The 14,815-nt window shown below is 42.5% G+C and overlaps 1 protein-coding gene across 2 annotated transcripts; it reads right to left on the minus strand.

The window, feature by feature from the left end:
• Nucleotides 1-286: 286 nt before the first annotated feature.
• comp (cartilage oligomeric matrix protein) lies at nt 287-12,918 on the minus strand. Of its 2 annotated transcripts, XR_002469236.3 has the most exons (20): nt 12,014-12,891; nt 10,115-10,188; nt 9,949-10,000; nt 9,236-9,381; nt 8,839-8,976; nt 8,647-8,724; nt 8,371-8,523; nt 8,067-8,171; nt 7,845-7,952; nt 7,580-7,739; nt 7,359-7,477; nt 7,197-7,249; nt 6,736-6,929; nt 6,435-6,613; nt 6,273-6,321; nt 5,971-6,167; nt 5,471-5,643; nt 1,592-1,731; nt 607-761; nt 287-535 (listed from the first exon to the last, which is right to left on the minus strand). XR_002469236.3 is itself a non-coding variant. In XM_021568957.3 (19 exons), exons 1-19 carry the CDS (start codon nt 12,078-12,080, stop codon nt 703-705), a joined length of 2,244 nt encoding a protein of 747 aa, XP_021424632.1. In that variant the 5' UTR covers nt 12,081-12,918; the 3' UTR covers nt 287-702. The 2 variants fall into 2 exon arrangements, 1 of the variants encoding a protein (XP_021424632.1); XM_021568957.3 differs by having other exon boundaries at nt 287-761; nt 12,014-12,918.
• Between the last annotated feature and the right edge of the window lie 1,897 nt (nt 12,919-14,815).

Genomic DNA, 14,815 nt, shown 5'->3' on the forward strand with positions numbered 1-14,815 from the left:
TTAGTAGTAGGACTTTCCATCACAGTTTCAGTCTAGTTAGTAGTAGGACTTTTCATCACAGTTTCAGTCTAGTTAGTAGTAGGACTGTTCATCACAGTTTCGGGCTAGTTAGTAGAACATTTCATCACAGTTTCATTCTAGTTAGTAGTAGTATAACTTCACTGTTTTGACTTAAAAGTAAGTCTTACAGTATATATTCAGCATATGTTAAAGCAAAATAAAGATGTGTAGTTAAACATTTATTTCTAGGGCACTCAACAGTAATAATTGATCACATGTAATCTAATGCATATCAAATGTTTTTATTTGTATAGGGTCCCCTCACAATGCAACACCCTGATTATAAAAAAAAAAAATACATTTTCACATTTCTATATTGGTGACAGAGTAATGGTAGACAGAAAAGTCCCCTGAGAACTGGAATTATTGTGGAGCGAATGTAAGACAGGAAAATCCTGTCATTGCTGGTGGTGATCAATATGTCAGCCGCCATTTTGCTGAGTGAAATCTCACTGGGTACGTCTGAAATGGCACCCTATTCCTTATATAGTCTTTAGTCAAAAGTAGTACACTATATAGGAGATTGGGTGCCATTTAAGAAGCAACACTGTACTGTTCATCTGGGAGACATGTGTTCCGGAATGTTGGGGTTGTAGATGCATTGTCTTCTCAGTCTTCATTTGGGCAGATGTGCGTGCCCTGTTAGAACTGCAGCTGGACCTGTTGGGCTTGGTATGTATCGAAGTCCCCAGGGATTGTATCTAAAGGGAGAGGGCGAGATAAGTCAATATGGAATCTGTGCATGGCAATAGGCCTACCTACTGTAAATGAGTCATACTGTAAGTTAGTTGGTGTCTGTAGTACGTCCAAATGTCTTTACAATACCACACAACCAACAGACCAATATAATTAAAGGGGCATTCTGCAGTTGCTGCATCCATTTGTTTTCATAATTTAAGGATATGTACCCATTGATTCTTAAAGAATATAACTTAGAACTTAAGCTTAGCTCAACTATCGTACTGCATCAGAAACCAAAATATAAGCCTGTTTTACTCTGTTTATAAACAAAGTAAATGTAAACATACTATATAGCCTCAAACCATGTTTGAAACTATGATGTTGATATCATAGATATCAGTCCTTGCATCCATAGCGGTGTATATGAATTTGGAGTGGTTATATTCCTCTAGCCCCATCCCTCAGCTGTTTTTCCTGAAAAAGGGGTGGGGAAAACACTTCATTGTTTCAACTGCTGATTGCCTCAAATGTATTTCTCTCTAAAACCTCAAACTAGTCGTATGTGTACCAAGAGGTCATTTAGATGGAGTCTATATAAATGCAGCCACGGTATCACTTCATGCTAATGTGAAGGCATAGAAGCAGGCACAAAATATAGGTCAATGCAGTTCCCCTTTAGCCAGAGACCAGTTTCATCCATTTCTCAATACAGGAATTATATTATCGGGATGCTGCAAGGCAATCATTCCGTAATTGATTCCCTAAGGTCCTCATTCTCCTCTACTTCCTGCTTGTTAAAAGGGTATTCTAAAGGGGTGGGGGGGGGGGTCAGCATTAGTGTGCTGCTCACCATTGCAGCGGTAGCGTAGGTTAGCCCAGATGATGTTCTCCTGAGAGAAGCAAAAGACGCCCAGTCTGCCTCCTCTCATGGTGGTGTCTATGATGATGCCTGTGTCTGCCACTAGCTGAGGACCCTCATAGAAACGCACCCTAAACATAACACACAAACACATAGGGAGACCAGTAAGGAACACAAAAATATGACAAAGGCTGCGTTTACACAGGCAGACCAATTATCTTCCCAATAATTCTGCAAAGATCAGAATTAGGCTGTCTGTGTAAATGCAGCCAAAATATGACCATCTCGAACCAGAATAGTTACAGCACCAGTCAAAAGTTTAGACACACCTACTGATTTAAGGGTTTTTCATCATTTTTACTATTTTCTACAATGTAGAAAAATAGTGAAGACCTCAAAACTATGAAAAAACACATATGGAATCATGTAGTAACCAAAAGTGTTAAACAAATCAAAACATATTTTATATTCTTCAAAGAAGCCACCATTTGCACACTCTGGGCATTCTCTCAACCAGCTTCATGAATTAGTCACCTGGAATGCATTTCAATTAACAGATGTGCCTTGTTAAAAGGCAATTTGTGGAATTTCTTTCCTTCTTAATATTTTTATTTCTCCATTACTTTACCAGGTAAGTTGACTGAGAACCCGTTCTCATTTACAGCAACGACCTGGGGAATAGTTACAGGGGAGAGATGAATGAGCCAGTTGTAAATTGGGGATTATTAGGTGACCGTGATGGTTTGAGGGCCAGATTGGGAATTTAGCCAGGACACCAGGGTTAACACCCCTACTCTTACAATGGGTGCCATGGGATCTTTAATGACCTCAGAGAGTCAGGACACCCGTTTCACATCCCTTCCAAAAGGCAGTGTCCCCAATCACTGCCCTGGGGCATTGGGATATTTTTTAGACCAGAGGAAAGAGTGCCTCCAACTGGCCCTCCAACACCACTTCCAGCAGCATCTGGTCTCCCATCCAGGGCTTGCTTCAGAAGCAAGCCAGCAGTGGTATGCAGGGTGGTATGCTGCTGGCAAATGCATTTGAGCCAATCAGTTGTGACAAGGTAGGGCTGGTATACAGAAGATAGCCCTATTTGGTAAAATACCAAGTCCATATTATGGCAAGAACATCTCAAATAAGCAAAGAGAAAAAACAGTCCCTCATTATTTTAAGAAATGAAGGTCAGTCAATGCGGAAAAGTTCAAGAACTTTGAACATTTCTTCAAGTGCAGTTGCAAAAACCATCAAGCGCTATGATGAAACTGGCTCTCATGAGGACCTCCACAGGAATGGAAGACCCAGAGTTACCTCTGCTGCAGTGGATAAGTTCATTAGAGTTAACTGCACCTCAGATTGCAGCCTAAATAAATGCTTCACATAGTTCAAGTAGCAGACACATCTCAACATCAACTATTCAGAGGAGACTGCATGAATCAGACCTTTATGGTCGAATTGCTGCAAAGAAACCACTACTAAAGGACACCAATAAGAAGAAGAGACTTGCTTGGGCCAAGAAAAACACAAGCAATGAACATTAGACCGGTGGAAATCTATCCTTTGGTCTGATGAGTCCAAATTTGAGATTTTTGGTTCAAACCGTTATGTCTTTGTGAGACGCAGAGTAAGTGAACGGATGATCTCCGCATGTGTGATTCCCACCGTGAAGCATGGAGGAGGAGGTGTGATGGTGTGGGGGTGCTTTGCTGTTGACACTGTCAGACCAAGAAGGAGAGTGATGGAGTGCTGAATCAGATGACCTGGCCTCCACAATCAGCCAACCTCAACCCAATTGAGATGGTTTGGAATGAGTTGGACTGCAGAGTGAAGGAAAAGCAGCCAACAAGTGCTCAGCATATGTGGGAACTCCTTCAAGACTTTTGGAAAATAATTCCTCATGAAGCTAGTTGAGAGAATGCCAAGAGTGTGCAAAGCTGTCATCAAGGCAAAGGGTGGCTACTTTGAAGAATCTCACATATAAAATATATTTTAATTTGTTTAACACTTTTTTGGTTACTACATTTACATTTTATTATTTGACCTTTATTTATAAAGGTTTTTCTCATTGAGATAACATCTCTTTTCCAAGAGAGACCTGGTCCAATAGCAGCAGGGGGAACAATGTTTCAGACAAAACAACTTACATACACTAACACAACATTAAACAAAACTATAAACACAGATACAGTGCAACAACTACATTAGAGACAATTACACTCTTTTATGACATAAACATCGAACAAGTGTTTAAACTCCACCAACGAGACTAGATCATCAAATTTTAAATTGTTCTGGAGAGAATTCCAGGACTACGGAGCTAAGTAACTAAAACTATTTCTACCATGACCTGTTCTAATTTTTGGTACTGTTCGAAGCAAATGAGAATGGGACTGTAATTGATATTTATTTACCGACCTGACTAAAAAAGAAAATAACAATAATTTGTGTAAATTCCTTAGTAAACCAAGGGTTCTCTCTGCCCTTAATCCTGATTTTATTTTCAGGGGCATGCCTATTGCATACATCCTGGAATGCGTTGTGGAAGTAAGAAAAGGCTAGTTCAACATAAGGGATTAATTCCATTCCATTCAATGCTATATACATCATGTAAAAAACTTTGAATGTCAAACCGCTTCCAGTTTCTTTTCGTAATGACACGTGGAGATTTCTTAGGAATTTTGCCATCTCTCACACAGGCAATAGCACAGTGATCACTTGTCATTTGCAAAAATACCAGAAGCATTAAAACAATGAGGAGTATTGGTTAATAAGATCAAATAAATGAAAGAGGATATTTTATATTCAACCTAGTTACACTGTTTACAATCTGAGTGAGATTATAGGTATTGCATAGAATTTTGAGTTGATGTTAGCCAGTCCTGAATCAGATCACCCATCAGGACAAACTCAGAATTGACATTCTGTGATAACAATTTGAAAATACAATCCAGAGAGCCAACAGTAGCAGATGGAGGTCTATAACAACAAGATACAACAATATTTAAAGATGAGCCAAGGTTTAGGATGAAAGACAGATATTCAAATTGCTTAGGTTTAGTAACAGAAATCAGAAAACCACAGGGACCTTGTCTTTTACGTATACAGCAACATCACCACCCCATAGATTTACCATTTGTACAAAAAACATTCTAACCATTTATGCCAATATTTTTGTCTGTAATATATCTTTTAAGCCAGGTTTCAGAAAGCATAAATACATCAGGGTCGGCAGTTTTTATCCATACATCCACCAAATCAAGCTTCGGCAGAAGACTTCTTACATTCATTTGCAAAAACTTCAGGCCACTCTGACTACTTAATTCGACAGGGGTAAGAATGTCAGGACCTGGGTTAGACAATTTCCAGACAATAGAAGCAGCAAGATAATGGCAAGTCTAGATCGAGGGTTACAACATTTGGATTTACAGACAGCACTTGAACGAGAATCCATAGTCACCAGAGATTCCATATGTGTTATATGATTCCATATGTGTTATGTCATAGTGTTGATGTCTTCACTATTATTCTACAATGTAGAAAATAATACAAATAAATAAAAATCCTTGAATGAGTAGGTGTGTCCAAACGTTTGACGGGTACTGTATGTTAGAGCTGGAAGATGTTTCCTATTGTGGTAAAGAATACCATTTGGATAATATGATAAGAGAAAACATGCATGAAAATAATTTTGTGTTGTTCAAGTTCAACAGTATGTGGTCTTATAAAATGTTGTCAGTTCAATCAGTTGTACACGTCATGCCACAAATTAAAATTGAGTGTATTATCAAAGGACAATGTCATGTCATAAATGTCAAACTGCGCCAAAGGCCATCAAACGCCTATGACTTGTGTCTAATAGCAGCCTACTACCTGATGTATCCATCTTGGGGCCTGTGTTGCAAGAACCAGCGGTAGGAGGTCTTGTCCTTCCAGCCCACGTTGCGGGCATCTTTCCACAGCAGCTTCACCTGGTCACTGGTGTCTCCGGTGTGCCACAGGGAGTTACGTAGATTTTCCCCTGGTCCCGTGTTGGACTTTACAGCCTAGTTGTCAACACAATTGCATAGGCACCAATGTTACATAACTGTGGATCTCTTCCAATGTATCAATCTGGGCAGGTGTTTTAATACTTCAGCTTCAGAAACTGGAAAATGTATCAATTCTCCATTGAGCGGATTTTTAGTCTAGGAGTAGACTTAATCTTGGTCTAAGAAACTGGCCCTATGGGTATTCCCTACAAAGGGCGAGTTGTGTGTAGGTCAGACTATTGACCGAGTTGTGGTATGGTGGCATGAATTTGTATATGAACTTGACTTTTACTACGACTGGATAAGTCATATATAGTATGTGCATATAGGATTTTGTTTTACCTTCAGTTGTATCCCTGGTTCTGCCACAGCTCGGAACGGATTGGCCTGCCAGTAGATCTGCTCAACTTGTTTCCACATCACTACGTAGAAGGAGGAAGAGTCCTGGTAGCCAAATATGAAGCCTGCATAGTCGTCGTCTGTTACCGTATTCACATGGAACGTCCCTTCGAAGTCAACGCCGTTGAAAGCCGTGTAACCTTGAGAGAATGGCGTGAGTTTGGGTCAGGGTGTGTTTCTAAAGGTACATTAATTGGTTTATTGAATGAATCCAACGTGAGACACAGTGTGATTGCTGTTCTTACCAACAGCCAGTCCAGGGTCACTGTTCATAGTTTGGACGATCTCTCTACCCTGTGGAAAGAGAATCAGATAAAATGATGGAACTTAAGCAGTTAACATGTCTCCTGGCAATTATTTGTATATACTGTAACACCCTTTGACTTAGATTAGATTTAATGCAATACCTGATCGAGCACCACCCAGTTAGGGTCTATCTGTGCGTCTCCCTCCGGGTCCAGCACCACTGTCTGGTAGGCCCTGAAGTCTGTGAGAGTAACCTCAGCGTTCTCTGGGCACACATCGATGCTGTCGATGATGGTGTCGTTGTCAAAGTCGTTCTCGCACAGGTTCCCAACCCCATCACCTGTAACAAGAAAATCAATAGACATTTGTGACTTTGAAGACACAGGATAACATTAATATCAAAATGACACGGATATATTGGAGAACTGTTTTGAAACTGGGCTGAAAAATGGCTAGACTCACCGTCAGAGTCCTCCTGCAGAGGGTTGGGAATGAGGCGACAGTTGTCCGGTCCCGGGGGCAGAAGGTCAGGAATACCATCATTGTCATCGTCGTTGTCACACTCGTCCCCCAGGCCATCCTTGTCCGTGTCCAGCTGGGCGCTGTTGATGACCGCAGGGCAGTTGTCCTGAGAGTCCTGGTGACCGTCACCATCACTGAGAATAGTAGAGAAAAACACAAGGAGACCAAGACAGAGATTTGGCTGTGGTAGGATTCAGCATTGGAGACCATTTTACAGTTCTCACTGTTGTGGGTTTATGAAAGTTTAAGTGTTGATCCAAAGTCATTACATAACATATAAAATAATATTTGGAAGGTAATTTTTAATAATGGAGTACCAATAGATTGGATCCACACGCACAGGCCTACAATGGTTAAAGGCAGGGAGGTGGAAAGAAAGCTAGTTAGTAACACTACTATACCTGTCCTTATTGGTGTCACAAGGGTCTCCGATCAAGTCGTTGTCCATATCCAACTGTGGAAACATAAATATCATTCAAACAAACCAAAGTTTGTTGTGCTGTTACGTACAACATGTTGTAATGACTAGAATGTGTACAAGTACAGCCAATACGAAACCAGACCTGGTCAGGGTTGGAAACGTAAGGGCAACTGTCACAGGCATCTCCGACTTTGTCCCCATCTCGATCCTTCTGGTCAGTATTGGGAACCCTTTTGCAGTTGTCCAGGTTATTGGGGATTCCTGTAGTAGGGAAGATTATCTTTGTCATATGTCAATTGACATGTATTACAGCAATAGCAGAATTAGTCTTGTCACGGTCAAATACTGTCCATGCATACTGACCGTCGCCATCAATGTCTTCGTCACATTCGTCACCCAGTCTATCAATATCAGTGTCTTTCTGGTCGTTGTTTTTGATCATACGGCAGTTGTCACAGGCGTCTCCAAAGTCGTCTTCGTCCACATTTCTTTGGTTGACGTTTGGTACCAGCACACAGTTGTCCTACCATAGAGGCATCAGAGTCTTATCAGAGCCTGTCGTTACACTAAGATACAAAATAGGGTGTAAATACTTGTAGTAAACATGAGCAAGAGAGAGACCAGTAACCTGTGTATTTAAGATTCCATCCCCATCTGCATCCTCATCGCAGGCGTCTCCTATACCATCCTTGTCTGCGTCCTCTTGGCCAGAGTTGGGTACCGTTTGACAGTTATCCTATATAAAGCACATGACTGTGACTTAATTTTTCTGCTTTAGATTTTTCTTTCTGTTTGAAATAGTATAGTCACAGATTTCCTTTGTCTTTTCAAGGTGATAATGGTGTATTACCTTGGCACAGTTCCTCTCGGCACATTCCTGTTTCTCATCAGGGAAGCCATCAATGTCAATATCAGATCCGCAGAAGTAGCCATTGCCAGCCCATCCCACCCCACACTGTGAATCAGGATAAAGACAGAGTTATGGACTGTACATGAAATGTCAATTAACATTCAATTCCATTTCAGCAGAATCAATAGAGGGCAATCTGCATCCAACAGAATGCTATAGACAACATGTATTAAAAGGAGCGGTATACATTTAGGCTGTATTCATATTCACATTGATCCATTGCAACATAATTGTATCCCATTACCTGACACTCTATTTTCCCATCTCGTTGGACAATACACTCTCCGCTGGCATGGCAGGGGTTGGGCTGGCCATTACCACATGCTCTCTCAGGCTTACAGCCCTTGCGCTGATCCCCAACATAGCCTGCCTTACAGAGGCCACACCTAAACGAGCCCTGACAACAACAAACACCGCCACCACATTGTAAACTTAGTTCCTCAAGACCTCAGAGGAAAGACCTCTGGATATTCAAATATACAGTATTGAGTGGCATTGATTGGTTATTATTTATACTTACAGGTGTGTTTGCACAATTGGAATTTTCCACACAACCTCCATTCTTGGGTCCTTCGCACTCATTGATGTCCTTGCAGACCTGAGTAGAATTCAAATACATAGAAGAAAGCCATAATGCATATATCTTCAAACAAAACCTTACATGTTGCCAATGCCAAGCTCATAAGCTTTTTGCTTGAGCCAAAATGCCTACCTGTTTGTTTTTAGTGGCGTAGGAGAGGCTTACTCCCTGCACCTGAGGGCCAGTGTAGCCAGTTGGACAGGGGCCACATCGGAAACCTGGGGACGTGTTTATGCAGCGCACACCCATGTGGCAAGGCTTCACCACACACTACACAGGAGCAGAGGAGAGAGAGTGTATTAATATGTTCGAAATGTGACTCTTCAATAGATATTAGAATTTGCCATTGAGATATCATGAAATCAGACACTTTAACAGTTGATTTAAAACCAACTTACACAATAACTTGTGCAATACACAATAACACATACTATGAGTACATGATCGTGTTTCAATTTAGGCCCACTACAGAATACTAGGTGAATTTGTTTTTTTTGGGGGGGTGGGGGTGTTTGCTCAAGTGTCTTACCTCGTCCACATCCATGCATCGGGTACTGTTGCCCACCATGCCCTCAGGGCAGGGGCCACACTTGATGCCGCCAGCTGTTTCAATGCACTTTACCCCCGGGTGGCAGGGGTTAGGGTCACAGGAGGGGCGAGGGGGACCTTGCATGCCTAGGGGGGAAGAGGGTGATAAGTCTTCCATCAGTCAAGTAGACCACCTGAATTAATGTTCTGAATTGTAGCGCTCTCCCGTACAATGTCTCCATCTACTGGAGGCAATGAAACTTAATTGGCTCATTCATCCCCCCTCCTCTCCCCTGTAACTATTCCCCAGGTAGTTGCTGTAAATGAGAATTTGTTCTGTCGACTTATCTGGTAAAATAAATCAAATAAAAAAACATGGCATTTTCGAGTTGTTTACATTTTCCATTAAATATGAATATGTTGATTTATGTACTGTATATATTCAAAGTACATGAGAGCCAATAATATAATACATCTACCATATTTACATACAATAGAGAGCAATCATGCTGTTGATATATTGGTGTAATGTACTATGTGGAATGTATACATAAATATATATTAAATGTACTTATGTACTTATTCATGTGTGTACTGTTTTCAAAATACAGTAACTGTTTTTTGTGCCTGAAGGAGCTCTAGCCTGCTACACCACAGTATTTACTGCCATCCAACTGGCATATCTATTTCTGCTGGCTGGCCTAGGCTACTCACCACAGGCTTCACACTCCATCACTGTGTTCTTCAGGAACACAATCTCTTGGATCTGCATGGAGGTACAAAGACACTATTAGTTCACATTATTAAACTGTATGGGACCGTGTACTGGACCTGACATCCTCACAGAGAGTTGCCCTGTACGTCCAAACAGTGGCTTTACCTGTTGTTTCAGCAGTTCTTTGATCTCAGCCAGAGCTTGATTTGTTCCCTTGATCTGATTGATGATTTCTCCATCTGAAAATGTTATATTTCATAATACTGTATTAGCGACACATTAGCAATGGACAGAACATACTTCCTGTTCCAGTATACTACGTTTCAACCAAAGTCAAAGGACGAGTCAGTTGATAGTAAGAATAGACATTTTAGGTGAATGGAGTGTTATCATCATAGGATGCCAAGATCAACTCAAACTAATGTCAACCCCACCGAAGTCCTCCTCATGTTGCAACAGAATGTTAGTCACATCACAAAGCTCTTGCTCGTACACTCTTAAAAAAGAAAAGTGCTATCTAGAACCTAAAATGGTTCTTCGGCTGTTCCCATAGGAGAACCCTTTGAATAATGCTTTTTTGGTTTAAGGTAGAACCCTTTTGGGTTCCATATAGAATACTTTTTACAGAGGGTTCTACATGGAACCCAGAAGGGTTCTACCTGGAACCAAAAAGGGTTATCCTGTGGGGACAGCTGAAGAAATCTTTCAGAAACCTTTTTTTCTACCTCATTCCTCTTCTTGTGACATTGTTTTGGAAGCACATCTGTGTTGGACTCAAGTCATCAGTGAGCAATGAGTTGGGGATGAACTATGCAGATGTCCTTCTATAAAACAACATAATCCACTTCCCCATTCATCATCTTTACTACCTGAGTGGGCTCTCTGCCTCTGCGCTACTATCCCCCTGCCACAAGAGCTGGCATTCCAAGACTATCCGTTGGCCTGAATTACATGCATACTCAAACACAGAGACAGTGCCAAATGCTTTTTCCTACTGCTGCAAAACCAATTTGTCTCAAATTTGGATCGATAAGGAATTCATTGAATTTTTCACACTAATTTCAATGTGAAAGATATCGAATAGGAGCTTGGAAAGAACAGAGCAGATACTATACTGGAGTCTGGTTAAGTTTCACAGTTGTTGGCAAGAATCATGGCAAGGTCACTCACTTTAAGGCTTAATTATGGACTCCTGTGGATGTTAAATTTACAGGGCATGAGGTCTGGGCCTTACCCAGGAAGAAGTGTCCCAGATTAATAGGATGCTGGGATAACCTGGTATGTGGGGACTGTTGTGCTGCTCCAACAGAAACCTACTAGATATATATATTATTTGACCTAGGACAACTCCTTAGGGATCTGTGTTGTGTCAACATCTCTTGAGCATGGAGGAGGGGAAGTGTGGTCTTCACATTAGGAGCTGAAATGTTTTCTGTATGAATTGCTAGCAAACAGGCTCCAGAAATAATGGTGTGAACACTACGATGACACTACCAGTGTGATTTGACAAGTTGCTCAACAGCATAAGCTGCTGAATGAATCAGCCCATTGGCCATGAAGATGATAGGACTTAGCAATTCAGATTTGTAAATGAATGCTGAATATGACTGCTGAAAATAAGGAATATGCTTAATAAAAACAGTGACATTCAATTGGGATGATTATCATATAAACGTAGCATTTTAGACAAATATAATTTTACGTGCCATTGACAAGACATTTATTTTACATTTATCACAGGCTCCCAAAATAATTTGATCTGTAAAGGTGGAAACACTTTATAATAACTTCCAAGAAGTTAGCATTAATAAACTATTTATATACTATTAATAATAACTCATGTATGCAAATAATTATTTGTAAACATTTATAAACATGTATAAGCATTTATAAGCACTACAATTCATAATAATTTATACAATTTATAATCATTCATTTATAAATGCCTTATTCATGACACTGTTATTATAAGGTGTTACCAGACTTTCAAATCTCTCCAACATTTTTGACCTACAAGTATATATTAAGTTCTCACTAAAGATACTAAAGTGATTATAGACATACCTCTCTGACCAGCTACTAGCTCACTGCTCACACTGAGAGAAATCACCAACACCAGGATCCACAGCATGTTCTTATTTTCCCTTAGACTTCTCTACGGCAACTGACAAGTAAAGGTGTGTGAAGTCTGGAGCCACTGTGTGAAGTCTGGTGTGGTTCAACCAGGTCGTTTATCCAAATTCTGCCCCGTCTTCAAGTAGGACCAGGGAAGGCTCGTGCAGCAGGGTTTGGAGAGTCAGAGAGAGTGGGATCTGTCTCCTCTCCTGCATGTCTTTTATACATCTCTCCTAGAGTGACATCACCTCCGCCTAGGAGGTCCTCTGGAACCCGTCACTTTGGAATGTCCACGTAACACAGAAGCCCACTGGCCCAAAATCATGGTGCTTTCGGACAGAGTCCTCTCAACTTTGATTAAATGTAGACAAGATCCCACGAATACCAATGGGGAAATGGCTTCCTAAATATGATCCCCAATCAGAGACAACAATAAACAGCTGCCTCTGATTGGGAACCATATCAGGCCACCATAGAAATACAAAAACACCTAGATGACCCACCCTAGTCACTATCACGCCCCAACCAACATAGAGAATAAACAGCTTTCTATGGTCAGCGCATAACAGTGTACACCCCCCCCCCCCCCCAAAGGTGCGGACTCCGACCGCAAAACCTGACTCAATAGGGGAGGGTCCGGGTGGGCATCTATGATGGATGACACAGGGCGTCGGGGGCGGCTCCGGTGCGGGGCGCATCACTGGAAGCTCTGGACCATGGGTCATCGCTGGAGGCACCGGACCGTCGCCGGAGGAACCGGACCGCATACCGTCGCCGGAAGCTCCGGGCCGGGAACTGTCGCCGGAAGCTCCGGGCCGGGAACTGTCGCCGGAAGCTCCGGGCCGGGAACTGTCGCCGGAAGCTCCGGGCCGGGAAATGTCGCCGGAAGCTCCGGGCCGGGAAATGTCGCCGGAAGCTCCGGGCTGGGGGCTGTCGCCGGAAGCTCCGGAAGCTTTGGACTGTGGAGGCGCACTGGAGGCCTGATGCGTGGGACCGGTACAGGTGGCACTGGGCTGATGACACACACCTCAGGGCGAGTGCGGGGAGGAGGCACAGGACGCACTGGACTGTGGAGGCGCACTGGAGGTCTAGAGTGCAGAGATGGCACAACCCTTCCTGACTGGATGCTCACTCCAGCCCGGCAAGTGCGGGAAGCTAGCACAGGACGCACTGGGCTGTGAAGGCGCACTGGCGACACAGTGCGTAGAACCGGCGCAGGATATCCTGGACCGAGGAGACCAGGAGCGCATCACCGCATAACACGATGCCTGACCGGTCACACGCTCCCCACGGAGCTTGGGAGTTGGCTCAGGTCTAAACCCCGACAATCTCCCCGTGTGCCCCTGCCCAAAAAACGGCTGCCTCTCGTGCTTCCATCGTTGTTCTAACTTCTCTTATCGTCGCCGTTCCGCTCTCGCTACCTCCAACTGCTCCCTTGGACGGCGATACTCTCCGGCCTGCGTCCAGGGCCCTTCTCCATCCAGGATTTCCTCCCATGTCCATTCCTCCGGGCCACTCTGCTTGGTCCGTTTTTGGTGGGATCTTCTGTCACGCTCAAGGCGCAGCGTGTGTAGAGTTCCACATAATTTTAATAAACCGAAACTCACCGAACAAAACAACAAAACCAAACGTGAAGCTACTGTTGTGCACTCAGGCAACTAAATGTAGACACGATCCCACGAATACCAATGGGGAAATGGCTACCTAAATATGATCCCCAATCAGAGACAACGATAAACAGCTGCCTCTGATTGGTAACCATATCAGGCCACCATACAAATACAAAAACACCTAGATGACCCACCCTAGTCACTATCACGCCCCAACCAACATAGAGAATAAACAGCAGTCAGGGCGTAACACTCTGTTACAACCAACTGGTCTCTGTTAAATCTAACTGATCTCTGTTAAAACCAACTGGTCTCTGTTACAACCAAATGGTCTTTGTTAATACAACCAGTATACAATCTAACCATGACCAATATACAACCTGACCATCATAATGATGTCATCACATCACGTTTTGCCTGCTAGTAAGCCTAGTCAGTTTAGCAGCTAAGTTATCAGCTTATCAAATAAAGCATTAAGAGAGAAACCAATAAGCAGCACAAACTGAAACTAACCATGTCTTAAGTCTTCAATCCTCTATTAGGTTATAATGAATTTGAATGATTAGTATTTTTTCTGATCAGGTTGTCTATTGGGTACACCTCTTGGACATCACAACTTTTGTCAAAATAAAATGGGGACCCAGATCAACTCCAGTATTTGTTTGAACCATGATTTACAACTGATTGCATGGGAAGCATGGATTTGTGTTATATGTTTTGTTTGCCAGTGATGGAACCAACAGATGTTGGTTGCATTCCAGTGCAGGCACCCCTGAGGCTTTCTGATGCATGCACCTTGACTGGCTTTCATGACATCCAGTACATTTATCCTAGCTCCCTCCTAAACCCTCTACAATAGAGAAGCTTCCTCCTGGGCCCTCGCTGGAAAAACAAATCAAGAAGCCCTGATTTCTGTCTTCACTACTAGCTTGAATGCTTCAATAGTGATCTCAGAAGGGAAACAAAACTACACTACATTTGACTGTGTCTTTGCCTCTCTCTACAAACAGTTATCAGTCAGAGGGTAAAGAAAAAGGGAAGGCATGGGGTTGGCTTCAAGGCATCTCTTTCCAAAGATGTTGATGTTTCTTTGGGATTTTTGGACATGGACTCAAGTTTGGCAGGAAACAAGGAGATGCAT

Source organism: Oncorhynchus mykiss, chromosome 1, assembly GCF_057628025.1.
Source record: "Oncorhynchus mykiss isolate SJ-2025 chromosome 1, ASM5762802v1, whole genome shotgun sequence".
NCBI lineage: Eukaryota > Metazoa > Chordata > Actinopteri > Salmoniformes > Salmonidae > Oncorhynchus > Oncorhynchus mykiss.